Raw genomic sequence first — 27791 nt, forward strand, 5'->3', positions numbered from 1 at the left:
CTTAAAAAGTGGGGGAGAGACAGAGAGAGACAGCTGCCTCCCTCGTTGAATATCCACACGCATGCTTGCATCACCCATCCCCTTAAATGGCGTAAGGTCCCTGTCGTCACCTGTTAGAAGCAGCCTGAAGCACAATGAAAACTTGAATCAGATACTTTAAGAACAATGAAATGATACATGATATGCTTATAGGGTATTTGAGTTTCCGGGGCTGAGGACAGCTGAGTAAATACATGTTAACTTAGTAGACTACTCCTGTTGCGTTCCCAAGGGGCCTGGTTATTCTGTGCCTTTGTTGGAAGGTGAGAGCAGCTGAGATATGGAACAAGGGGGATGGGCTTGAGCTGAAGCTCGAATGTTTATTGGTTTCCCCTCTCTCTAGGCTGAACCATCCCAATGTGGTGGCTGCGCGGGATGTCCCCGAGGGGATGCAGAACTTGGCACCCAATGATTTGCCTCTGTTGGCCATGGAGTACTGCCAAGGGGGAGATCTCCGAAGAGTGAGTCTTCCGGGGTTGTGGGATTTAGGTCCGTGGAGGCTGGGACGCTGGGAGAAACGGAGAGACCGTTCACCATCATCCAGCAAGTCCAAGCAGTCAGTGGACTAACCTCACCTACGCAAAGCCCCTCTTCTATGCCTTCTTCGGGGTGGTTTCCATAAGTGTAAATCAGAAGGCTCAGTCAAAAGTGCCTGCAAGAAAGCCGAAGATGGGCCGTGTCACGTGATCACTAGTGTGACAAGGAAAGCTTGCCATCAGACCTGAACCAGGGAAACAAGAGGGGAAGTCGCAACACAGACTCTTCCCCTTTGGCATGTTAGGGCCACTGCAAGCTTTTGGGGTCAGTGTCCCTGCTGTCTGATGGGGAGAGACTTTCTTCACAGACGTGACAGCGTTGCACGGAATCGCGGAGGGTGGGAGGGAGTCTCAGCTTGGTCCCACAGTTCCAGGTCCTCCCGACTCACTTTCCTGCCCGCTGTCCTGCTTTCTCCGCTCCAAAGCCACACTGCACAGAGGGCTGTGGCAGTTCTCCCAGGTCACAGGGACAGTTCTGTGTGCCACCCAGACACTATGCTTTTATAGGGTGCCTGGTTTATGGTTTTAGCATATTGGTACCTTGATAGAATTCCTGCACTGCAGGTAGATGCCATGGCCCAGAGACGTTACTTAGGTAAATCACTAGCTGCAAACCATGGCAGTGGTGGAACGCCCTGTCTGTTGAACCTGGATCATGTCATTTAGTGTGGGAAAAAATAAAAGCTCCAAGTGAGTTGTTTTTAAATCTGCTCAGACTATAACTCCATTCAGCTCCTTACTATTAAGACTCACAGCGTGGGGCCCAAGCTCTCTTTCAGGGCAGGGCGCCTTTTACATAGCAGTCCCCCTGACGCATGTCATGTGCTGTGGCCTTTGTTCTGCGGGGCCTCCCGCTAGGGCTGGGAAGTCCTGACAGAGGTGTAGCTAGGGAACAGGATATGACCTGTTCCCATACATAGGACGACCACACCGTGCCCCTCCTGTTTCCTGACCTTGGGCAGTCATCCAGTTGCTAACTGCCGTTAGCTGGGAAGACAGCCATGCTGTTGTAAGCTGTCAGAATCAAGTGACAAGTTGGTCAGGTGGGTGTGACCAGGTGACTGGGTGCGCAGAAGTGCAGTGGAGATGCACACTTGCCCCGTCGGGCAGCAGAGACCCCATAAGCTTAGGGAAAAGGGGACGGGACGGAGATCTCAGGATGCCTCTTGGCCTGGGCTTCAGGGTGATCTAGGGAAAGGCGGGATGTGGTTGCTTAAGAGGACCTCTGTCCTTGCTGTCACTTGAAATGGCACCGGGGGAGGGTCCTGCTGCCCAGAGCTTTTATGATCTTGTTTTCTTCATTTCCTAAATAAGGTAACCTGCCTCTTCCTTCTCTTTAAGAGTTTAAAAAAAGAGTGAGCAAAATCTATATTTTCTCTTAGAGCAGTGGTTCTCAACCTTCCTAGTGCTGCGACCTTATAACACAGTTTCTCATACCGTGGTGACCCCCAGCACAAAATTATTTGTGCTGCGATTTCATAACTATAATTTTGCTACTGTTGTGAATCATAATATACATATCTGTGTTTCCTGATGGCCTTAGGTGACCCTTGTAAAAGAATGGTGTGACACCCCCCAAAGGGGTCGTGACCCACAGGTTGAGAACCACTGTCCTAGCATGCTAAGCTTGAATAACAGATGGAAAATTTCAGATTCAGAGTTAATTTCAAGACATAAGTCTGCCATGCTTTGTTTGTACCTGTAGTCCAGCTATGGGGGAAGTTAAGGCAGGAGACTCATCGGATGGTGGTGGCGCACGCCTTTAATCCCAGCACTGGGGAGGCAGAGACAGGTGGATCTCTGTGAGTTCGAGGACAGCCTGGTCTACAGAGTGAGCTCCAGGACAGGCTCCAAGGCTACACAGAGAAACCCTGTAGTGAAGACAGGAGACTCTTTTTTCAAGAATTTGAGATCAACTTACAAAGTATGGTGAGACCCTGTCCAAAAAAAAAAAGAAAAAAAGAAAAAAAGCCCAGCTCCAGCTGATATTAGACCCCCAGTCTCAGTCTCTTCACCTCGGATATAGAGATTTCAGCTGCTCTTCCTGTAGAGGGAGCCGTGGGACTCAGGGCAGGGATGCTGGGTGGACCAGGGAGAGGGAGCCGTGGGACTCAGGGCAGTGATGCTGGGTGGACCAGGGAGAGGGAGCCGTGGGACTCAGGGCAGTGATGCTGGGTGGACCAGGGAGAGGGAGCTGTGGGACTCAGGGCAGTGATGCTGGGTGGACCAGGGAGAGGGAGCCGTGGGACTCAGGGCAGGGATGCTGGGTGACCAGGGAGAGGGAGCCGTGGGACTCAGGGCAGTGATGTTGGGTGGGTCAGGGAGAGTCTGCTGAATTCACCATGCAGTACTAGGTGCATTGCCAGGTGTATAATCCCCCACATTAGATTGTCCAAGGAAGACCCTGTTAACAGAGTAGCCAGAGGGTTGCTTTTTGCAGGAATTTCGAGAGCAAACTCAGTTGCTATTGACATTAGACCCTGGCCACTCTCTTCAGACTTGCAGCAGTAGTGAAGTTGATTCAAATTCTTCCTGCGTGGGCCAGGGAGATGAATACATGGATAACTGCAGGCTGCTGCCTCGCTTTGACCCTGGAGCAAGTCCTACTGCCCCAGCTGCCTCCAGCCAGCTCCCCTGAACCCTGGTATAGTACCAGCACTCAGCTGTCTGACTGGCAGAAGATGCTGGTGGGCTTCTCAGGGGTCTCTGACCACCCAGACTGACCCCACCTTTCATCTTCTCCTGTAGTACTTGAACCAGTTTGAAAACTGCTGTGGCCTGCGGGAAGGAGCCATCCTTACCCTGCTGAGTGACATTGGTAAGTCCCGCCCTAGAAACAAAGCCAGGCCCTGAAGGGTAGACGTGAGTCCAGTCAGGCACCTAGGGAATCGCCTCTGCAGAGGGTGTGGTGAGACGTGGAGAGAACCTTGTGGAGTGAGTGAGGAGTTCAGCCAGGGCTCAGATAGAGTTCCTTCCTTCCTAAGTCATGGTGCGAATGACTGTGTGTTCTCAGGAAGAGGTTTCCCTTCCCACCAAAGGGCTCCACTCCCTACTTTCCTGGAACGGCAGGTGAGCTAGGTCGTCTGAACAGCGCTGTCCTCTGGTTGTGAGGTTCTCTACTCTCACAGCAGCAGGTGTTGGCCAACCATGGGCATAGAAAAGCCCGTTCTTTAATACATGGGTACTGTGGGTGTCCTTAGATGCCGGAGCTTGTGGCGCTCTGAGAAGGTTAGCATCAGGGAGGAGAGTCGCGTGGGCCTGCGGACACCTGTGTATGGTGTCTCCTAGAAGTGGGGCTCTCACGGTCAGCTCTGCCTCCCGCCTTCAGAAGTGGGGTTCTCATGGTCAGCTCTGCCTCTGGCCTAGAGAAGTGGGGCTCTCATGGTCAGCTCTGCCTCTGGCCTAGAGAAGTGGGGCTCTCATGGTCAGCTCTGCCTCCCGCCTTCAGAAGTGGGGTTCTCATGGTCACCTCTGCCTCCCACTTTCAGAAGTGGGGTTCTCATGGTCAACTCTGCCTCCCACCTAGAGAAGCAGATGTAAGAAGTGCCACAGAGCTTGTTCAGGGCTTTAAAGATGATGATGATGGCGATGATGGTGATGCCATCGTCCAAGTCTGGTGCAAATTGATAGTTTGGGTTCTAGAGTTATCTAGAGTTTATCCTTGAATATATGTCCCCTTTTTGGAGAATGGCTCTATCTTCGTCCCTCCCCTACTTCATCCTTTCAACCTGTACATGTGTGACTTGTTCACTCCAAGTTTGTTTTTCCAGTTGTACAGAAAGTTTGATGTGAAGTCACACGTCCTTTCCTTGGGTTCTCCAGCCATTAGCATTTACTCCACTTACGCAGCTGTATTTTCTAACTTTGCAGTCCAGGGGCCTCTCATCTTTCAGGAACTTTGCCAGTGTGGGTCTGCTGCCTCTAATTCTGCTTCTTTGGGTAGAGGGAAGGCCAAGGGGTGGTGGAGGGGTGGGGAGTGCAGTGGAGCGTCCATGTGTTTAAGGCTGAGATCCAAGCAGTCTGATATGTACAGCATCCACCTTCCTGAGCATTCTCCTGTTTCCTTTGCAATGGAGCCCCATGGAGGGTTAGGTGACAATGGAGCCCCATGGAGGGCTAGGTGACAATGGAGCCCCATGGAGGGCTAGGTGACAATGGAGCCCCATAGAGGCCTAGGTAACAATGGAGCCCCAAGGAGGCCTAGGTGACAATGGTGCCCCATGGAGGGCTAGGTGACAATGCTGCCCCATGGAGGGCTAGGTGACAATGATGCCCCATGGAGGGCTAGGTGACAATGGAGCCCCATGGAGGGCTAGGTGACAATGGTGCCCCATGGAGGGCTAGGTGACAATGGTGCCCCATGGAAGATTAGGTGACAATGGAGCCCCATGGAGGGCTAGGTGACAATGGAGTCCCATGGAGGCCTAGGTGACATTACTCATGGGTAAGCCACAGCCACCTCTTGGCCTCGGATTTTCCTGTGTGTCTGCGGGAGGGGCCCTATCTGTATAGCTGTGGGGTCTACTCCAGAGGTCTAGACTTCTCCGTGTCCTCCCAACACCATGCTTCCTGTCTCACCTGCCCATGTTTTGCTTGGATGTTCACCTGATTCGGTCTCTTTAAACCAGCAGCCAGATTACTGATTTGCTCCTGTTGGACTGGGTTGAAGGCTGCCTGGTAGGTAGGGGGTGGGGAGGAGGGAGGGAGGCAGGAGATTCTTTTGTTCTCCCTGGGCGACATTTGCTTCCTTTGGTCACTGCTTTTCCTTTGTTGTCATTCTCACAAATATTTTTCTTCTACTCATTAGATTACTTATGCATCTGTCATATAGGTAGTAAAAGCCTCTACATGGAGGCTGGTGGCTCATGCCTGTAGTCTTAGTTTTCGGAAGATAGAGGAGAGAATATTGCTGCGAATTTGAGGATAGCCTGGGCTACAATGGAAACCCTTTCTCAAAGGAACAAAAATGAAAAGCTCTTTAAATGATTGGTCCATGTACGCTAACTGGATTACGGCTTCGTATGCTCTTTTACTTCCTTGGGTGTGGTAACTTCAGTATTATCTACTCTAGTGCCTCCTTGGTGCAGGTGGAGCAGCGGGCTCGAACATGCACGCGTCCTACCATGAGCTCTACCCAAGTCTCGAGCCAAATTGCTTAAAACCAGAGCCTTTGGTCACTGCTTTGTCTTCAGCGTCTAGAGAAGTAGTAGCTTGTATATGGCGCCTTGTCTGTGGATATCAATAAGATCTAATGTTCTGAAAGGAATTAAAATACATAATGACTCATTCTTTAAATAAGAGAATCTGGACATCCCTGTATTAATACCCGGCTTATAAACCAGCCCTTCCACTTAGTACCGTGTGGCCTGAAGCGTGTTGCTCATTCGCAGAGTGTTGACTCCTTAGCTGTAACTGAGAGCATTGCTCACCTCGTTAGAACCCTTGAACATAAAATGAGATGCTGTACGTAAGCTCTTGGCACAACGCTCTTCCTAGAATGCTGTACAGTAAACCAGTATGGTCCGCTTTCCTTTTCCCTCTCTGCAGACCCTAAAACCCTCAATCCCATGTGGATTATTAATGAGGTTGGAGCCAGCAAATCCCATAGGTGGGAGTCTCGTGAGATGCCCTTCCTGGAAATGGCTAATCTTCCCCAGACCCATTTCAAACCCAGCCCATTGTTGGGATGCATTCCTATCCTTTGACTCTGGTTGAAGCTGCTGATAGTTTAATGTTTTATTTGCACACCCCGCCCCATTTCTGATTTGTGTATGAAACCATCAAATTTAGTCTCACGACTAAGTCAGCTCAAAAGCTTTCGTAGAGTGACGCAGCTAACATAACCATTTTGTCTTCTGAAACAGCTCCTGAGCATATTTCGTCCCAAGTGCAACATTCTCTTTGCTGGAGTCACCGCTGTTCCCTGCCTGGTTGATTCCAGTTAATTAGCCAAGCCATGCTCCTGGTCACAGAGTCCACATTCATTGCCTTCTCATTTGGGTTAAATCTATTTGCCCCTACTATCTGGGCCCTGATTTCTTAGGGACCCCGCACGGAGCATCATCAGGTAACATGCACAAGCAGGATTCTTCCAGTGAGTTTTAGGTTGCCAAATGCAGCTCCAGCAGCTCTAAGGAGAGTAGACATGAGAAAACAGGTAGATGCCTGGCAGCCTCCTAGAGCAAGCCTGTCCCACCATTGCCTCATCCCGGCAAACCATCCTGGGATAGACAGAGGCAGTGGTAACAGTATGAACCTCCCCATAACATGACCCCAAAACAGCCCACGGGAGTCACAGTTACACTGAGTCCTCCTTTAGAAAACGCGAGAGTGTTTCTTCCTGCCAGCAAAGCAGCGAAGTCCCAAACAGTCAGGTCAGAGGGGGTCAGTGACCCAGGCTGTCACTGGCTTCCTGAACATTGGAATTGCACATGCCCAGACCACACCTCGTCTTCCATGTTGCCCTCTCCTTGCTTCTCTTCATTCTTGCCCTCTCCCCTTCACCTTCCTCTCCTGGACCAGCTCTGCTTTACCATATTGCTGTCTGTCCGTCTGGTGTCTTGCGGCATCTCTACCAACTGTATCTTCCCCGAGTCTGTGCTCTAGCCTGAGCTCTGGATCCGTGTCTGCAGAGTATTTCTCCCAAAGTCACTCCCAAATTGAACCCTAAACTTCTTTTGACTTGATCCCTTTGTGATACCTTCTTTTTTTCACTGGACCTGTCTTTCTGCACACCCAGACGTGAGTGCCAAGTTTAAATCTCATCTTTTGAGTAGGTGGTTAAGAGTATTTGCTACCCTTATGAGGGATCCAGATTGGTTCCTAGTCCCCATATGGTGGCTCTCAATCCAAGGGATCTAAAAACCTCTTCTGGCCTCCCTGGGCACCAGACATGTACATGCATGCCAATACAGCATTCATACACATGAAATAAAAAGAAATAAATCTTTAAATCTCACCCTTGAAAATCTTCCCTTCATATTTTTCTTACTCTGCCTGACTGGAAGGACTAAAGAACAGAAAAACACTCCAGGTTGAGCTGGGCATGTGGCTCAGCTGGTAGAATGCCTGCCTCATGTGCGTGATGCCCAGTGACTCATAAACTGGACATGGTGGCATATGTCCCAGTTCTGGGGGTGAGGGTGGGGAAGTAGGAGCAGCAGGATCTGAAATTTAAAATTATCTTTAATAGTCAACTTGGTGCTTTTGTTTCCAACTGAGGTCGCTAGCCTACTGCACACGGGATTCCTGTAGCCTGTTCCTCCATACCCCCGCTTGCTGTGTCCTTCCTTCCTTCCCCTGTACCTCATCCGGGACCCTCAGCCTTCCTATCTGTTAGCCTCAGAATTTACCCGTCACTCTTGATTTCCCTCACAGCATTCTTCTGCTCTTCATGGTCACGGAGCAAGTAAGAGAATGGTTCTGCACTTTTGTCCTAACATCTGGTCTTGCTGCTTTCTGCCCTGCTTGTGAGTCACAGAACCTATTTTAGCCCAGAGACCTTGAGCCAGGCTAAGTCTGTTTTGCCTGGAAAGTTCAGCAGCAAACTGGGCAGCTCATGGTAGGCTCGGCACTTTAATTAAGAACACAGACATCTCTTACTTTATTACTTTATTATTGGGTGGCAACTTGGACCACCCATTGGTTGGCCTCCCTCCATCCCTCCTTCTCTCTTCTTCTTCCTTCTGCCTCACCTCCAAACAGTCTACCACTAAGATACACCCCGCCCCCTACCTGTTGCTTTTCGCTCTTTTTCTTCTGATCTCTACCCTCCTCGAATCTTCTTGTCCATTGTCTTCCCAGTGGAACATATCTCAAACAAGTGTCCTGAAAAGAGCTTACCAGACTCTTAAGACTTGTATGAATATCGGGATTTCATGGGCACGCCCCTTCCAAACCTCTTTCCTCCCTGGAAGCCTGATTGTTTTCGTCTGTTTTCTAAGTTGTAGTTTATCATATGAAGAATATGATTTAGAATTGAGGTCATATCCTTACTGTAAACCCGGGGAGATCCTGGGCGTAGATGTGGGTACCACCCTGACAAGAATCAAGTGATGCTCTTTGCCTGCTTCGGGTACTGCATCTGCATCTCTCTGCAGAATCCATATGACAACAGGCCAAGGTAACCATCACTCCCTGCCTGCAGGGATGGCCACCTCCCCTGCCTGCCGGACTGACCACCTCCTCAGTTTGCCAGAGATTCCACATGACTCAGCCCATTCTGATAGGCGCGGTATCCATGTGTTGTATGTTTATGTATAGGTATAGATTAGTATGTAGATATGCTTGTACATTTGTTATATGCCACAGAAAGGGCTTGGTATTGAATCAGTGTTGTTATTGATTTTTTTTTTATCCCCTGCCCCTTTTGAGACAGGGTCTCTATGTAGACCAGGGTGGCTTTGAACTCAACATTTAGATTAAGTGACCTCTGCCTCATGATCATCTTTGTGCTAAGGTTATAGTCATATGCCAACTTTTACTTTGAAAAAAAAAAAGTGGTGGGGTCTGATACTGTCCTCTTGGCAGTGCATCATCAGCATCCTTTTAAGTCAACAGCTCTGCACCTAAATTGTTTTAAAGAAGCTGCCTGGTATAGCTGGAGAGATGGCTCAGTTGGCGAAGTGCAGGCATGTGTCTTTGGTAGGTTTCTATCACTTCGATGAAACACCATGACCGAAAGCAATGGGGAGGAAGGGTTCGCGTCATCTCACACTTCTGCATCACAGTCTGTCATCCAGGAAGTCAGGACAGGAACCTTGAGGCAGGAACTGAAGCAAGGATGTGCCGCTTACTGGCTTGCTTCTCGTGGCTTGCTCAGCCCACTTTCTTAAAGCCAGGGTCCCCAGCCCAGGGATGGCACCATCCACAGTGAGCTGGGCCCTCCCCACTCGACATCAGTCAAGAAAATACCTTACAGGCTTGCCCACATACCAGTCTGCTGGAGGCAGTTTCTCAGTTTGAAGTCCCCTCTAACACAATGCCAGCTTGTTTCAAGGTGATGTGAAACCAGCCAGCACTCTGCGCAAGCGTGAGAACCAAGTTCAGTTATCCACACAGCACCCACAGCACTCGGAGGGAGAAGGGTGAAGCCTGCACCTGTAATCCCATCCTTGGGGGGTGGGGGGTGGAGGTAGAAGGATGCCTGGGGCTGCTGGGAAACCAGTCCACATGAGTTGCTGAGCTCCAGGTTCAGAAACCCTATTTGAAAAAAAAAGATAAAGGGGGGCAGGGACAGGCTAGGAAAAGATGGAGGAAGACACCCGAGTCTGAGGCCCTTTGCCTGAGCTTTATTTGTGACGTCTTTGACCATGAATTTTCCAAATATATTTTGTTAATCAGGGCTCCTGTGGGCTGGGGTGGGCTGCAGGCTTCCTAGGGGCCGACCTCAGACTGCTGCCCTTGGCCCCACCTCCCAGCTGCTCCCATACCCCACCGTGGCTAGTCTTTTTATGCCATACTTCAGTGCCTCACGGATGCTGGGCAAACACTGCAGTAGCTGGGCTACACCATCAGCAGATAAACCAAAATCTCACAGTTAAAATTCTGCCCTCTTGGCCTGACCTGAGCAGTGTCAGCCCCAGGCTGCTGCTTCCGTCCACCGAGCTTATGCGACATAAGTCAGAAAATGTGTCAAGACAGCACTATATTGTCTTTTACAGGCTTGCGAATTCTGCAGGAAAAAAGCATTTTCTAGACATAATAAAATATCATTCCCCTTTACACTCCCTCAGCATCGGCACTTAGATACCTCCATGAAAACAGAATCATCCACCGAGATCTGAAACCAGAAAACATCGTTCTGCAGCAAGGAGAGCAACGGGTGAGTGGCCTCCCTGGGACTCGGGGAGTCTCGGGGCTGCTGGGGGGACTCAGGGAGTCTCGGGGCTGCTGGGGGTGACTCTGGCAAGGGAGCGCTCAGCATTGTAAGTTGTTTGTTTCTGTGTTTCTTCAAGTCACCCTCTGGTTCTCTTGAGAATTTCTTCTTTTTGGATTTCTTTCCGTTTTTGAAACAACGGTGCAAACTGTTCTTGCCGGCAGACTGAGGCAAGCTTGGCTGTATCACATTGGTATTTTTTTTAATTATTTTTTTTCTCCAGTACTGAATGTATTACATTGTTAATTGCCCAAGTTGCAGGAATCTGATAAGGAAAATGTTTATTATTCCACCTCCACCCTCAACCAAACACCTCTGATACAGACCTTTTCTTTTTCACTTGTTTTGTGAGCCTCATCTTTTGGTGTTAAAATGAGCTGAAGTTGGTTGTGGGTGTGGTTGAGAAGAGGCGGGCAAAGGTGGCATCAGCCCACCATGGGCATGGTCCAGCTTGCCGTTACACACGAGCTACTTGTGTCCCTTGCCAATGGCTGCCCTGCTCAAGTGAGATGGTAACCTCCTCACGGGCTTAGATACTGTAGTCTCTCCCCAGCTCCGATCAACCAGGGGTCGCCCATCCCTCCTGAAATGGCTTCCCTCACATGGGTTGCCCAGCCCATGACTGTGGCAGACTCATCAAACACTCATTCTTCCAGTAATTCTGGATATTTCCTGAGCAGGACCTGGTCTCTCACATTACAAATCCAGGCTCAGTGATCCTGGGGTCTGATATGTAGGCTCTTAATTGATTAGTGGCAAACCAAGAAACATTTTTATAGTACCCAAAAGGTATCTGGTTGAGGACATTCGCCTGTGAATATAGTGGCTCTAAGATGTTTAGGAACCACCATTCTTTGAGAGTTCAGGAATATCTTTGTTCTAATGGCAAACCGACTCACATTGGTAAGGAGACGGTCTTCTTACAGCCTACAGATTCTTCTCCTCACCCCACCCCCCTTTTTTTTCCAGCTAATACACAAAATTATTGATCTAGGATATGCCAAGGAACTTGATCAGGGCAGTCTGTGCACTTCCTTCGTGGGCACCCTGCAATACCTGGTAAGAAATGAGCCCAAGGGCTTTCTTCTCAGTCCCTGTGATGTTCATGTTTGTGGGTCTGTCTGTCCTTCCTGCCTGCATCTCAGGCTTGCTGGCTCCATGGATGTCTAGAATTTTGGTGTGAGTTCATAAACACTAGTTCACACATGTGAGTGTTCTTGTGCCCTCTGGAAAGATTTAGTCTCTGCCCTGGTGTGAGAAGGGCTGTGCTGTGTACCTTTACCCGGATCCTGGAACCTCCCTGTGCCAGCGTCCTATCTGATTATCTGTAGAGGCCAAGTTTCCTGGAGGGTCGCGGGAACCAGTGAGGAAGAGGTGGGGCCATGACTTCTCTCCTGTGTGCTATGTGATCTGAGTACTGGAGTGATATTTGATCAACTCATTCTTCAGGAATGTTGTGTGCCAGACCTTGTGCTCAGAGCTGGCAGAACAGTGAGAAAAGAAATAAGCATTTGCTGCTCATAGAGAGCTCACCATTCAAGAAGAAAGCAGGCGTTGGCCACCATGGTATCCAGATACTCAGAAGCCACCATTATCATAAGCGCCACTGGTGAAAATACAGTGTTAGAGGATGAGTTGTGTGTGAAGAGGGCCCTGCTAAGTCTGGGCCGAAAGGTGAAGGACCAGAGTGGGGGGAGGCAGTGCAAGGACGGAGAGAGGAGAAACTGGCAAAAGCATAGCCCATTGGAAGACACATAGTGTGGCCCAGGCGCTGGGAAGGAGAAGGAAGAGACAAACTGTTACCCTTTTACTGACTTTAAACCTTGTCATAAAGCCTCTGGAACAGCGCTGAAGAATGACTAAGGTGGCCAGACACGTTCCCAGCTGTGCAAGGAGAGTAGGGAGGCACCGAATGATTAAATGCAAGAAGTGTTTACTGGCTGGGACACTGTTTGGCATAGCTGTAATCAGCCCTTGCCCATAATCTAAGCACTGGGCTGGTGGAGACAAGACAAGCGTGAGTTTGGGGCCAGCCTGAACTACAAGGCAAACACCTATCTTAAATAGAGCAGGAGTGGGGTAGATAACAGACACTAAGGAAGACTTAGTGATAGATTCTTACTGGTGATAGCAGCCATCAGATTGTGATTGAATAATGGAATCTGAGTTCATAAACAAAAAAGGTTGAAGGTCTCAGGGCTAAAAGAGCATAAGCATCCTATCTCTTAAGAAAGAAATTGTGTCTTGTTTTCCTGAATCTGTTAATGTTTCCTATCTAGCCTACCAGTTAGAGTCCGGGAACCCTGTTTCTCCTCTGCTGTACGGAACGCAGCTTTCCCCATGGGGACTGTGGAATGTAATTCAGGCAATGTGTCCATGTGGTGTTGTTATTATACACATTCCGCTGAGTCCCCTCTCAAGTCCACAGTAGCTCAGCAACAATTGAGTGAGGCGAGCCCATGCTCTGGCCATGTACGGCTCCAGGAACTTGACCTGGCTAGAGGTAGCAAGGGAATGAAGCAGTGACTGGCAGGAACGCCAGGACTGAGTGGACTGAGCTCTCTGGTAGAGAAATGACGGCACCTTGGAAGCTCATTGTGTTACAACAGAGAGGCAAGGTCATAGTTGACCACGGAGGTGGGGTGAAGCGGTGGGCTTCGTTAGGAGCAATCTTCAGCCAAAGATGTTGGGAGGGGGGAGAGCTATGGTGGACAGTTTCTGCACACACCTCAACATTCATACCCGGATCCCTAGGAAGGGGCAGACTTTGCCATTTTCCCCTGGGTCTGTGACTGTAGTCTTTGCCATGGCGGAGTCCATGTCACCAGCACACGCTCACTCGGGTCGTCATTCACCCGAGGATTCCCCCCCCCCCCTTCTCACACACGGTGCCAACAAAGCTGTTTACTTACGTGAATTAAAGTGTGTACCCATAGCACACCTGGAGATTGAACTAATCATATTTTAACCCAAATTCCTCCTGGTGTTGACTCCCTGGCCCTTCTGTAAGTCTCCCATGTCCACGCAGATCCTGGCCCTGTCATTGAGCCTTTGCTTGTGGTAGTCCTTCCTGGGATGTTTCTTCGGTGTGTTTCCTTCAAGCCTTCTGAGCCAAGTGCATGGGCTGTTTGGGCTTCATCACACTCCAGGGCCATGCTCTTAACTTGGGCAGCAATCCTGCATCTTGACTTTTTTCTGCTTGAGTATAAATATCCCATCTCTCTGTACTTGATTCAGGGTTACTTGGGTTAATATATATGCTTTGCATTTGGTGTGTACAAGCTGATGCAGTTTGTCTGTTGGGCATAGCTTATCTCTTTCTCCTGTGGACTGGGCCTGCATGTAATCTTCAACAGGCCCTTGGCATACTATAACCCTCATTTTTCTAAAATATGTATTGGTGGTTGAGGGAGTCAGATCCACTGGAACTGGAGTTACAGACAGTTATTTGCTGTCCTATAGGTGCTGGGAATTGAACCCCAGTCCTATGGAAGAGCAACCTATGCTCTTAACCACTGAACCATCTCTCCATCCCCTACCACCCTCATTTTTAAATAGGGAAAAATTAAATAACTGTGTAATGCAAAATAGATTTACTCTGGTCTGCCTTGAAGTGATTCCTCAGGATCCTGACCCCTCAGCTCTCCTGCCAACACTTCTCATTAACACAATCTCATTAAGAATTTGAAGTACAGAGCCAGGCTATGGTGGTACATGTCTTTAATCCCAGCACTCAGGAGGCAGAGGCAGGCGGATCTTTGAGTTTGAGACCAGCCTGGTCTACAGAGTGAGTTCCAGGACAGCCAGGGCTACCCAGGGAAACCCTAGCTTGAAAAACAAAAAACAAAATATATGAAATACAAGAAAATCTTAAATACCCACAGCTAAACCTATTTGGGTGTTCCTTTTCTCTCCTGAGTGGACAGACTCTGGCTTGGTGGTGAAGGTAGGGGCTGGTTCTGTGAGCTGGGACTTTTCCAAGCAGGAAGAGGGCAGACACAGCCGCCTGTGTTTCAGGCCCCAGAGCTGCTGGAGCAGCAGAAGTACACCGTGACGGTCGACTACTGGAGCTTCGGCACCCTGGCCTTCGAGTGCATCACCGGCTTCCGGCCCTTTCTTCCCAACTGGCAGCCCGTGCAGTGGTGAGTGGATCTGGTCCTGGTGGGAGAGTTAGCCTGAGGGCAGGGTGAGTCCCTGGCCCTTGTCGCCCAGTCCTTTCTGGTCCCCAGGTTGGGCCCAAATGGTCTGTAGTTCGTTCTCCCTTAGGACCTAGCAGTGAGTGGCAGGTCAAACTTCTCAACCTTGAACAGGCAGCACCTGGCCATAGAGCATCGATCCTAACGTGGTCAGCCTCGACAAGGTGCTCCACCCTAGACTGCTGCATCACTGCGCATTGACAGTGAAATGTTAGCAGGTCATTAGTGAAGAGAACAGAGACTGTTTACATGTGCAGTGAAGTTCATCAGCGAAAGTCTTCCTGCAGAAAGGTTTTCCTTAAAGTAGTTTCTGTGGTAGTAATAAATGCTTGAAACTTCAAAAGTATAAAAAATATATATATAATGTAAAAGATTGTCTCATGAAAGTCTCCGCAACTCCTGGTCTCCCTCTCAGATGTGACAGCCACTGTTTAGTGTCCTTTATGGATGCCTGTGCCCTTTCCGCCCTTCCTTGCCCATCCTCGTTTTACTCGAGTGCCGCGCACTGCACCCCCGTGTCTGCGCTCTGTGCGCTAGAACCCAGTTCGCGAGCTTCAGGCGAGGGGCTGGAGGTTGAGAATACACACGCAGAGACAGACCGACACACGGACCTCCAAACGCTGGTTCAGAAAGCCCCCTTTATTCACACCATGTAGGCTTAAATACACTGCAGTCAATGGCCAACAGGTGATAATCCCATCCTCTGATCCTCTAAACTAGGCACAGTTTCCAGTAACTTTAATTAGAAGGTTCTAGGAGGGAAGAGCAGCTGAAGGCCAGGACTCATTAATCCCAACACTCGAGTGGAACCATAATTGAGCACTCCTTTGTATGTGCTTTGTATTACACACACACACACACACACACACACACACACACACAGAGAGAGAGAGAGAGAGAGAGAGAGAGAGAGAGAGAGAATCCTTGTCTGTTTGGTGTTCTACTCAGTCATTGTAGTGCAGTTGGCTGTTGGAAGGTTTTGTGGTTCATAATTGGTGCTTCTTAAAATAATACCACAAATAGCATCCCTGTAGGTAAGCCATCGCTCATACACAGCTATTTATCTGGCTATTTATACATCCCATGAATAGAATCACAGATTTACAGAGTACACTCATTTTAAAGGCTTTGAGGTGTCTTATGCCAGCTGCCAGAAAAGGCTGTACAAAACCACACTTCTGCAGGGGTACAGCAATCTCACCTTTTCCCTGTGCTGTTCTTAACACCAAGGTCTTCATTTTCCTAAGTACCTTGTAAGATTAGTAAAACAAAGAAACAAACAAAAAGAACCCAGTAACTTTTCAAAGGACAAGTGCTTACACCAAGAAAAATCTAGCAGAAAATAGCCTTAGCTTCTGGTCCTCCTGCCTCCAGCTCCCAAAAGCTGGAATCACAGGCATGTGCTACCACACAGTTTGACTCAGTGCTGGGGATGGAACCCAAGACTTCCTTGCCTGCTAAGGCAAACACTTGACCAATCGATCCACAACTTCTTAAAAATATCTTCTGATACAAAACGAACCATGACCTCTGAAGGCAGTTCTGGAAGAAAGGTTTGGGTTGTGGCCACAGAAACCAGTTCCACATTTAGAGCTACATAGTGGCGGTGCAGAGGCAGAAAACTCGCCCAGGAAAACCCACTGTCCTATAACTACTTACAAACCTGGCTTTGGTTTCTCAGCCGGTGGGTTCTGGGATATAGGAGAATTAGCTTCTTAGTCTATAATCGCACATTATAATTTAACCATAAAGTAAAGTATCTTTAAATTATTTGTACTATGTTGGTTTTAGTTAACCAAGTGATTGGTTGTTTTGTTTTCAATTCAAATGTTAACTTTTTCAAAGTTGGTGGGTTCCATCTCTAGAGCGGAGGAAAACATCCCAAACGTTGAACTTCCTTTGTTTTTAACAAGATAAGTTAGATCCTACAGAACCGAAAAGAATATTGTTTGAAAATGCCCATGATGGCTCGGCATCTTTGCAGTATGTCTGCTGTCCGCAAAAGCTCTTCCCTGGAACCAGCCACACCGTTGGCTCCTTAGAAGTCAGTGCCACTGACACCCGATTTCTGTGGACCAGTTTGTGAGAAGACCTTGTCACCTCTGCCTCTAGAGTCATCTGCCCTCAAATGACAAGACGTGCGGCCCAGGCCGTCAGCCCTGGCCGTCCTTGCCCTGCCTAGTGCGTCTGTTTCTAGTTTCCTATTGAGAGACTGTTTTCTAGAGGAGAGCACCCCGTTTTAGTTTGAAGCCCCAGGGACCGTGACTGCCACTTCCCAGCTTTTCTGGAGCTGCACGCGAGCAGCCTCTGCCATGCATATCCTCCCACCTCATGCTTCCCATCCGCCCTGGAGAGGCCAGCTCGCCGTTTGCCAATGGTAACTGTGAAAGGCGGAAGCGTTTTCTTTTTCATTTGGATCACCCTATTTAGGAGAAAGGCGCATCTGGACTTTTATACACTAGAAATTATACCAGAATTTGAGTCCTTTGATCTGTTTAATATTGAACAACACCTACTCATTTCCTTACCACTAAGTGGCAGACTAAAAATAATGTTACCACACAGGATTGCCACTGAAACCAAAGGAACTCTGGCAGAGTACTTAGTTGTTTATAAAATGGTGTTCCAACTTAAGCTGCCCTCGTTACCAAGAAGGCTGGAAGCCACTTGGACTTAATTTGTCCCTGTCCTGCACCACCTCAAGTACCCTTGGAAGTTCCCCACTTTGGGAAATATGAAAGTCCATTTCTTCTAGAATATGCTTAGCCACATACTTGTGAAGGGACATATGGGCTTCCCTTCCCTTACTCGGCAGCTAAGTGGATAAAGGCACACATCACCAAGCCCAACAACCTGAATTCTGTCTCCGAAGCCCCAGTGGTGGAAGGAGAGAACCAGTTCCCTTAAGTTGACCCCTGACGCCCCATTTGCATGCCATGGCAAATGTGTGCATTCATATACATGAGCATACATGTACACACTTGAGCCCTCACACGAATAAATAAATGTAATTTAAAATGTAGCAATGTACATGTGTGCATACTTTGCATCTCAAATTAATGTGATGTGTATGCAATGACTGTGGCTCAGAACCCTAATTCTATCCTCTACCAAAACACGAGAGCTGGGCTGGGGAAATGGCTCATGGTTAAGAGCGCTGGCTGCTCGTCCAGAGGACCTGGGTTTGATCCCCAGCACCCACGTCAGGCAGCGCACAGGGGCCACTTGTCTACACACATATGTGTATAACGGAAAATAAAATCTTTTTTAAAATGAGAGCTTATATTTGATAAATTAAGGGTAGAAAAACTGAAATAATCAAGGATGAGACAGAGGTCAACCGTGCTTCCTGTAGAACTCAGGACATGAGGTCATGAGCCACCTTGCTGGATGTTATCCTTCAACATCAATTTGGGCAACACTGGCCACATTTTGCTTGTTTGTTGTGTTTTGTTTAATGCTGAACCAGAATCTCCCCATGCTAAGGACTCATGGCCACTGAGCTAAACCCACAAACCTGTCAGCATACGGAGCATTAGTTCAGAAGGTGTACAGTTGTAGTGAGGTTGGTTACAGGTGTAAACTGGGTATTTGCCGTGGGTGACATAAAGGACATCTTCCAATGGTGTCTGCAGGCATTCCAAAGTCCGGCAGAAGAGCGAAGTGGACATTGTTGTCAGTGAAGACTTGAACGGGGCTGTGAAGTTCTCCAGCTCTTTGCCCTTCCCCAATAATCTGAACAGGTAAGGCCACGGGCGTTCATCACATGTATTTTTCTTCTCTTTAGAAATACAGGTCTGATACATTTGCCTGTTTATTTTCATAATATATGTTTGAGTGACTGGTACCTGTAGAAACCAGAAGAGGGGTCAGGTCCCCTGGAACTGGAGTTGCAGATGGTTGTGTGCTGCCATGTGGATCCTGGGAACCAAACCTAGGTTCTATGCAAGAGCAGCCAGTGCTCTTGACCATGAGCCATCTCCAGACCGTCTGAACTTTTGAATGACAACAACATACTGTCCTGTCACTGAGAACTTGACAGTCCTTCTCAGCATTAGACAAAGGATGGGTTCTCGTGTCTCCTCTCCCTCAAAATCTTCTTCTCTGTTGTTATTAATTGGTTGGTTGGTTTTTGCTATGGTGGAGATAACATCTCTGTTTTTGTTCATGCAAAGCAAGCGCTCTACCAGCTCCCAAACCATCTCTTTGCTCAATTCACATAACAATTTATTTGTATATCTTATCGTTTTTGAGGGAAGCCAAGACAAGGACTCAAAGCAGGGACCTAGAGTAGAAGCTGGGGCAGAACCCTGCCAGTTCATTTGAGGTTCCCTTTTCCCAGCTGACTCTGGGTCTGACGTTGACAGCTGAAGCTGACTATGACATGACTATGTCATGTCTCTACTTTGAAGTATATTCATTTCAGCGCAGACTTTGTTACTCCATAGGAAGTCATTTAAGGGCAGGGGTTATACTTTATTCCTCTTTGTGTTCCTTGTCGGGCCCAAACAAATAAAGCTTTGAGGTTTGAATGGCACTGTGGTCTAGTCTTAGAGCTAGAATATAAGTGGTTAATTAGCGCATCAGAATTGGGTCATAATACAGAAGAAAACTCCAGGTGGATGACTGCTCACATATTCGGGGACGGGGAAAGAACCATGTTGATTACAGCAGCGCGGAGGGACACCGGGTGTGCTATAGTTAGGGACGGGTTAGAAAAGACATGGACAGATGAAGAAGAAGGAGGGAGTTTGATGGGAAAGATTAGAGACACGTGGGGTTGGCCCTGAAGGGGCAGTGTGGGCAGCAGCAGCCTAGGGGGGCAGTGTGGACAGCAGGACCTAGGGGAGCAGTGTGGGCAGCAGCAGCCTAGGGGGGCAGTGTGGGCAGCAGGACCTAGGGGGGCAGTGTGGCAGCAGGACCTAGGGGAGCAGTGTGGGCAGCAGCAGCCTAGGGGGGCAGTGTGGACAGCAGGACCTAGGGGGGCAGTGTGGGCAGCAGGACCTAGGGGGGCAGTGTGGACAGCAGGACCTAGGAGAGCAGTGTGGGCAGCAGCAGCCTAGGGGGGCAGTGTGGGCAGCAGGACCTAGGGGGGCAGTGTGGCAGCAGGACCTAGGGGAGCAGTGTGGGCAGCAGCAGCCTAAGGAGCGGTGTGGGGCAGCAGGAGGACTTTGAACATTGGTATGTACATCCACCAAGTGCTCTCAAATCAGCAGCTCAGGTTCCAAACCAGGGCTGTTTAAAACTTCCACTCAGAGCCCAGCATGGTGGCGCACACCTTTAACCCCAGCACTGGGAGACAGAGGCAGGTGGATCTCTATGAGTTCAAGGCCAGCCTGGTCTACAGAATGAATTTTAGGACAGCCAGCATCCATGACTGCATACTTCCCTGTCTCAAAGCAAAACAACAAAACCTTCCACTTGGGATCCCGTTGTGCCCAAAAACTGTTCACATTACCCCATATATGTAAATATAGAGTATATAAAGTATATAAACATACAGAACTATATAAAGTTTATAAATAAAACATCTACTGATAATAGATCATAAAAATTATTCATTTTTTAATTCTTTGGTGTATATATATAAATATATAAGTATATATATTTATTAAAGACAAATGTTAAATATATACAGATATTAAATTTGTATACTAATAAGATTAACAAAATATGTGTGCTTCGTCTACTTTTACACAGTTAACTCTTAGCTAAATATTTATTTTTTCATATTGTCTTTGTGTGTGTGTTTACACATACATATGTATACTCATGGAGGCATAGTGCTGATCCTGAAACCATAGAACCAGGCAAGCACGCTACCACTGAGCTACAACCCAGCTCTCAAATGTATTATCAAAGCTTCAGGGTTATCCCCAAGGCTTAGGGAATGACCCTGTCCCAGGCTCCTAAATTGTTACGTTGTTTGGTGATGTTCATGTGTTTTCTGTTGTGCCGCTCGGTTTAATTTTTGATAATCATTTGGTTGCCACCATGTGTGTGATATTGAGACACACTCAAGGCTATGCTTTTTTAAAAATGTGTGTTTGTATGTGTTTATGTTGTTGTTGTTGTTGTTTTATTCGTTGGCTCTTTGGGGTGCCCACCATCCAGCTCCCAAATAGTCACATGAAGTCTAAGTCTTGTCTTACTTATGAATGCTCAGCCTTAGCTTAGTTTTTTTCTAGCCAGCTTTTCTTAGCTTAAAATATCCCATCTACCTTTTGCCTCTGGGCTTTTACCTTTCTCTATTTTTGGTTATCTTTTCTTTCCTTCTTATTCTGTATTTGGCTGTATGGCTGGGTGGCTGGCCCCCAGCGTCCTCCTCTCCTTCTTCTCTTGTTCTTCTCTTCTCTTGTCTTCTCTTCTCTTGTCTTCTCTTCTCCTCCTATTTGTTCTTTCTTCCTGCCAGCCCCGCCTATCCTTTCTCCTGCCTAACTATTGGCCATTCAGCTCTTTATTAGACCAATCAGGTGTTTTAGACAGGCAAAGTAGCACAGCTTCACAGAGTTAAGCAAATGCAACATAAAAGAATGCAACACATCTTTGCAGCATTAAACAAATGTTCCACAGCATAAACAAATGTAACACATCTTCAACTAATATTCCACAACATGTTTATGTATGTGTGTTTGTGTATGTACAGGTGTGTGTTCTCTGAAAGCCGGAAGAAAACCTCAGGGCCTGTCCACCTGTTTGTCTGTTTGTTGTTGTTGTTGTTTGTTTTTGTGTTTTTTTTTGAGACAGTCTCTCATTGGTCTGGATTTCAACAAACAGGCTAAGCTGGCTGATTCTCTAAGGATTCACTTGTCTGATATAAGCTTTTTTTATATGGAACCTGGGATCGAACTTAGCAAACCCCTCACTCAGTCTGAGCTGTTAACCGAAGGCTGTGCTTTGGAATCTGCACACCTAGGCACCTGGCTCAGGCCCCTCTCCCCTTTGCTGCCCGCAGTGTCCTGGCGGAACGTCTGGAGAAGTGGCTGCAGCTCATGCTCATGTGGCACCCGCGACAAAGGGGCACGGACCCCCAGTATGGTCCCAATGGTTGCTTCAGAGCCTTGGATGACATCCTAAACTTGAAGGTGAGAGTAGAGTCAAGGCCGCTGTGGTCCCCAGTGGGGCATAGCAGGTCATGGGACACTTGGCTTTGGGAGGAAATTCAGGGTCCGACTCTTTGGGCTAAAATAAGAGGCCAGGAAAGTGGAGCTGACTGACATTGCCACCTGCTCGCTGCTGAGGGAAGTGGGGCTTAGACTAGCGCTTCACTGGCAAGCATTGGGGACAGCAGAGGATCTTGGCAATACATGGGTTTGTTTGTAAAGAAATTTGCTTTCTGGGTTAGTGAGACGGCTCATCAGGTAAAGATGCTTGCGGCCAAGCCGGAAAACCCGAGTTCAACCCCTGCAACCTGCATAGTGAAAAGAGAGAACCAGCTCCTTCAAACTGTCTTCCAGTCTCCATGCATGCACTGTGACATGAACATGTATCCCCTCCCCCAGTACGCAGACAAACATAGAAGGCACACACGTGTTAAGAGAATTGTTTTCCAATACTGTCTGGGTTGTGTTGCAGCTGGTTCATATCTTGAACATGGTCACAGGCACCGTTCACACATACCCTGTGACAGAGGATGAGAGTCTGCAGAGCCTGAAAACCAGAATCTGGGAAGACACGGGCATCCTGGAGAAAGACCAGGAGCTGCTGCAAGAGGCGGGGCTGGCGCTGCTCCCAGACAAGCCTGCCACCCAGTGCATCTCAGACAGCAAGGTGAGTTCCCGGGTACCTGTGCCTTACCCTGTTTCCCTCTGACTTGGTCTCCTAGAAGACCATCAGCATGACAAGCAGTTAATGGCACAGTGTACAACTTGCTTGATGTGTCAGAAATCCCATGTGGCTTTGCTAAAAGACATACCACTTACAGACTTCTAATGCTTTCTAGTGCCTCTGTTGCCACAGTCATGTTCTGTCCTTCTGGTCAACCAAGCTATTTGTGACCACACTGCTGTGCTGGGAACCTGTGCTCAGCCCATCCATCAGTGCGTGACACGGTGCTTGCCCCAATGTGCTAATGGAGTAGTAGATGGAGCTCACATTAGCATATGAGAACCAGACTTTGCACAGGGAAGTATGGTGTGTACAGGGAACTCCTGCACAGGAGAAGCAATCAACATAAACAGAGCCTGGTGTGAGGGGCAGGTTCAGCCAAAGAGATCAGGGAGGAAAGCAAGCTGAGCCACGTGTGCTTCCCAGGCCCTGGTGGCATCCTCGGTGAGCAGTTGACAGTACTCTGACTGTTCCTGTGTATCTGGGAACAGATCTCATTCTGTTCTTGTCCCTTTGCAGCCAAATGAGGGCCTCACGTCAGACATGGACCTCGTTTTTCTCTTTGACAACAGTAAAGTCACCTATGAGACTCAGATCACCCCCCGACCCCAGCCTGAGAGCGTCAGCTGTATCCGTAAGTGCATCGTTTATTAAAATCGACCAACTGTGATATTTAGGGTGATGCTGGAGGGGGAGACAGGAAGGAAATGTGTTCTAGGGTTTGGAAGCCCTGCTTTGTTCTGAATGACTGTATAGTATTCTATTGCATGACTGTTTGGTGGACATTTTAAGGATGCAGCTGCTCCCATTTTTGGGCTCCAGTCTCACAGATACATACTTAGAATAAACAGATCAAAGATCAACTCTCTCAAAGAGCTCCCAGACTTCTCGATTAAACATTTGTAGAATATCTGGCTAATGCTGCATCTACTTCTTTATTATTAGGGGCGGGGCATCTGTGCCACAGCACACATGTAGAGATTAGAAGAAAACTTTGTGGGATCAGATCTCTCCTACCTTTATGTGGGTCCCAACACTGAACTCAGGTCGCCAGTCTTGTGTGGCAAGAGCTGTTACCCACTGAGCCATCTCACCTGATGGTGTGTTTTCATGAAAATTTTATACATCCTTAAGTGTGGTGACGATAAGAGCATCTGCTGAAAATAACCCAGGCTAGCGTCAGACTCCCAGCAAACGTCCTGCCTCGGCCATCCACGTGCCGGGATTGCAGGTGTGTCACCATGCTTGACTCGTGGATTTCTTCAAATCGAATTGGTAGTAGCTTTTAGTTGGCCTTCTATACGATTAATGGAACACCAAAATGTTTAAACTAATATTGGACCATAATGCCTGCAGAATTATGTAACAGTATAGTGATTATATAACTCTAAAAACACCAGCGCTGCCATGAGGGCAGGATGTGGTTCCCTGGAGCCGAGGTACTCTCTGACAGCTATTTGTTTCCAGTTCAGGAGCCCAAGCGGAACCTCTCTTTCTTCCAGCTGAGGAAAGTGTGGGGTCAAGTCTGGCACAGCATCCAGACGCTGAAGGAAGACTGCAACCGGCTACAGCAGGGACAGCGAGCTGCCATGTACGGTGCTGGTTTACTGAATGTATTTTAAATTGCCTGTTGGCTTTGGCTCTAGAGAGGTGGCTGAGGCAGGGGTCCAGAAGCAACTCTTAGGCGGGACAAGAGGAGACTCTGGTTTGGATGAAAGGGAGTGGTTGAGTGGGCTGACTGGAGGGAGGCCCGTGGACTTTCTAAGGTCAGGGGTTGGTAAATGGGGCAGGCGTGCAGAACTCAGGCCTAGGCAGCTCATCAGTGTGCCGTCTGGAGCTTGGAGAAGCTTAGTGAGCCCTGGCTGATGTGCAAGGGACTTGCTGATGGAGTCTCCAATTAGGATGAATGTACTGGGTTGTGTGTAGTCCCTCAGCTAATTCCATCTTTGGCATAGACCTGTATGTGTTGGTGCAGGCTAGGAAGGTGTCCTTATGATTCTATGAGGCTGATTCGGTGACTGTGAGTGATTACAGCCAAGCCTCTCTTGGCAGGGGGTTTTGTTACTATATAGGAAGTGTTCACAGCTGCCAGTGTGTCCCAAGGTTCTGTTTCTGCTTCTTAACATCCCCGCAGGATGAATCTCCTTCGGAACAACAGCTGCCTTTCCAAGATGAAGAACGCCATGGCCTCCATGGCGCAGCAGCTCAAGGCCAAGTTGGATTTCTTCAAAACCAGCATCCAGATTGATCTGGAGAAGTACCGAGAGCAGACTGAGTTCGGGATCAGTGAGTGTGCTCCGCAGTGAGCTGGGAACACTTCTCTTCCCTCCTCTTCCCCCTTCTCTTCCTTTCTTCCTGACGTTTCTCTGGCCTTTATAATTCAGTTTTTAACTTCTGTTTTCAGTTTTATGATGTTTTTGTTTTTCATATATTTTTTTCTAGCGTCAGAGAAGCTGCTGCTGGCCTGGAAGGAGATGGAGCAGGCTGTGGAGCTGTGCGGGCGGGTAGGAGCCCCGCCCTCGGGTTCTGTACTGTGCGGGCGGGTAGGAGCCCCGCCCTCGGGTTCTGTACTGTGCGCGCGGGGAGGAGCCCCACCCTCGGGTTCTGTACTGTGGTGTGCCTGGAGCTTTGTTCTGCCATTTTCCACTTTCTCGTCCAGTGCTGGTTTGAGCGGCTTTGTCAAAATTGAAGGTTTCCTCCCCACATCCTTTGACCTTAGCCAGACTTGCTGGAAGGGAACAGAAGTGGTAGCTGTGAGGAGCCCTGCGATCCAGGCCTGGGAGATGGGCAGAGTTTGTCCACTTTTAGGAAAAAAAGCAAAATATCAGATTCCCTAGGGAAAACCAAAGCTGCCTGATAGTAAATGGGGCTATGGATGGGAGATCAGTGCCCCCTCTTCACAGAGGTTTCTGCATGAATTCACTGAAACATGAAATCTGTAAGGAAGAAGGGTTTGGACAGAAAAGCTCAGCACGGTGTACTTTAGATGCCCCTGGAAACCCCTCTTCGTAAGGTCAGAGAAGGAAGTGTAGCTTGGTGCATCGTGCACAGATCCAAGACCCTGCCTGCCAGAGCTTTTCCTGTCTTCACTCCCTGTGTGCTGGGTAGGGGACTTCGTCTGTACCACTTTGTGGATGACTTTTTGAGTGAGACCTAACAGGTTAATGTATACTTAAAGGTACATGGCCATGAGGCCAGCAGAATGGCTCAGAGGGTAGAGGTGCTTGCTGCAGTAAGCCTACTGGTTTGAGTCTGACATCCAGGACACACTTTATTAAAAGCTGGTAACAGCACACATCTGTAATCTCGTACTCCTATAGCACACGAGAAACAGAGACCAGAGAACTGCCTGGAAGTTCACAGGCCAAGTGTTAGCCTAAAATACAGAATCAGAACCAACACGGATGGACAGCAGAATGAGAGAACCCACTCCTGAAAGTGTCCTCCAACCTCCACACACATTCCAGCATGCACACACGCAGAAATAAATCTTTAAAAAAAAAATTAAAAGCGTGTGTCCTACTTATGGTTCCTTGACTGATCCTCACCAATTTGACACACAGCCCTAGCACCTGCTTTTGTGTAAGAGCAGACGAAGTGATACGTACTGGGCATCTTTTCCGCCAGATACCGTGCTTACTCCTGCTTTTAACCCTGTAGTTAAGCCCTGTTAGAGGTTTGTTTTATGGAAGGGAACTGGCTTACAGTTAAGTGACTGCCGAGGGTCTCACAACTAGGAAGATCCAGCTTCAGACTGTCTTCCTCGTGAGCCCACATTCCTTCTAGCCAGTCAGTGGAAAGTCTCCTGTGAGTTAGCAGGGTCCTCCCGGCCGGCTCAGGCTGCCCTGGTTACCCTGGTTACATCAGCGGGCATGAGCACAGCTTTCCCATCAGGAGGACGACGTGAAGCATCTGGTAGAGCGGATGATGGCCCTGCAGACTGATATCGTGGACTTACAGAGGAGCCCCATGGGTCGGAAACAGGGGGGCACACTGGACGACCTGTGAGTACCACCAGGAAGGACTGCTCTGTACCCCAGAACACACTGACACCTTGTATAGTTTCTGATGTGGGAGGATTGCCTCAGGAGGTTCCTTCTGTGGAGCATGTCTCCTGGTGTATCACCTTGGCATTCAGTCTGTCAAATGACAAGGAAAAGTGACCTCACGGAGTGTAAGGAGCCTTTCAGACTATGTGAAATATATATACACACAAACACACACACACACACACACACACACACACATGCATACACGCACTCACACAAGCATGAAGACCTTTCCTGACGTCTCTGCTCATCTAGCCCACCCTTGTCTAGGTGTGGCTCCCAGAGCAGGAAGTAGAACTGAGTCCTGAAGTTTGGCATGCTGTCCAAGAGGGGTCAAGGTGTCCACACAGATCCACCCTACCTGGAGAGCCTAGCATGCAGCCATGTGTGCTGGCAGAAGGGTTCCAGGCTGGGAGTTCAGCTTGTCAAGGGCTCTGTCACCTGAGTGATCAGTGTCCCCGATGCTCTTACTAGAATTCTTAGGGTGAGAAACCTAAAAACAATGGATTATTTTTTCTCCATTGTATTTTATTTTTTAACCCTTTACTCTCTTCAAGTTTCCAAATAAGAATCTTCTCCCTCCTTCCTTCCTCCCTCCATCCCCCCTCTGTCAGTGTGTGTGTGTGTGTGTGTGTGTGTGTGCATATGTGTGTTGTTTGTTTCAAAACAGGGTATTATTATATATTGGTTGACCCGGTACTTGCTAGAGAGAGCCAAGAAAGACTTGCCTCAAATTCACAGGAAGGCACTCCTTCAGCTTCCTGGGTACTCGGGCTATGTGTGTGGAGCCAGGGTCTGCTCATCTTCTCAGGCTGCTGTCTGTATCAGGGAAGAGACAGGAGTTTATATCTAGCCTTGTACTTACAGTTTTGAGGACAAGTATTTTCTTAGTAAGGTCCAGAAATGGCGCCTTGAATCACTCTTGTAGCCAAGCAGAGAAGGAATATAATCCTTAAGTGTAACATGAGGGGGCCGGCTTGTTGGGGTATCTGGCCCGTCCAGTACACCACAACCGGCAAGCCCCAAAAGAAAATCACACACAGGACTCCATAAGGTTATAAACTGATTGGCCCATTTGATCAGGCTACTTATTAGTTCTTATGACTTATCTTAACCCATTATTCTGATCTATGTTAGCCACACGGGCTCAGTACCTTTCTCAGTGTGACAGCTTACATGTTGCCTCTTTGGTGGTCTGCGCAGGAGTGCCGGAGGGAGTTTCCTCCTCCCTAGCCTTATCCTATTCTCATTGCCCCGCCTCTACTTC

General features: G+C 48.4%; 1 protein-coding gene across 2 annotated transcripts in view; it reads left to right on the forward strand.

The window, feature by feature from the left end:
* Ikbkb (inhibitor of nuclear factor kappa B kinase subunit beta) overlaps positions 1-27791 on the forward strand; it is a 51743-nt gene that overhangs the window by 12509 nt on the left and 11443 nt on the right. The window contains exons 4-16 of one of the 2 annotated variants that reach the window (XM_087901117.1): positions 383-500; positions 3324-3393; positions 10310-10398; positions 11422-11511; positions 14470-14594; positions 18284-18391; positions 21604-21733; positions 22224-22418; positions 22995-23109; positions 23943-24066; positions 24610-24761; positions 24918-25018; positions 26370-26479. In XM_087901117.1, coding sequence (XP_087757243.1) covers positions 383-500; positions 3324-3393; positions 10310-10398; positions 11422-11511; positions 14470-14594; positions 18284-18391; positions 21604-21733; positions 22224-22418; positions 22995-23109; positions 23943-24066; positions 24610-24761; positions 24918-25018; positions 26370-26479 — 1527 coding nt within the window. The remainder of the gene's footprint in view (positions 1-382; positions 501-3323; positions 3394-10309; positions 10399-11421; positions 11512-14469; positions 14595-18283; positions 18392-21603; positions 21734-22223; positions 22419-22994; positions 23110-23942; positions 24067-24609; positions 24762-24917; positions 25019-26369; positions 26480-27791) is intronic. The other variant, XM_087901118.1, reaches the window with a different exon arrangement.

The sequence above is a fragment of the Myodes glareolus genome, chromosome 23 (genome assembly GCF_982192425.1).
Source record: "Myodes glareolus chromosome 23, mMyoGla1.1, whole genome shotgun sequence".
NCBI lineage: Eukaryota > Metazoa > Chordata > Mammalia > Rodentia > Cricetidae > Myodes > Myodes glareolus.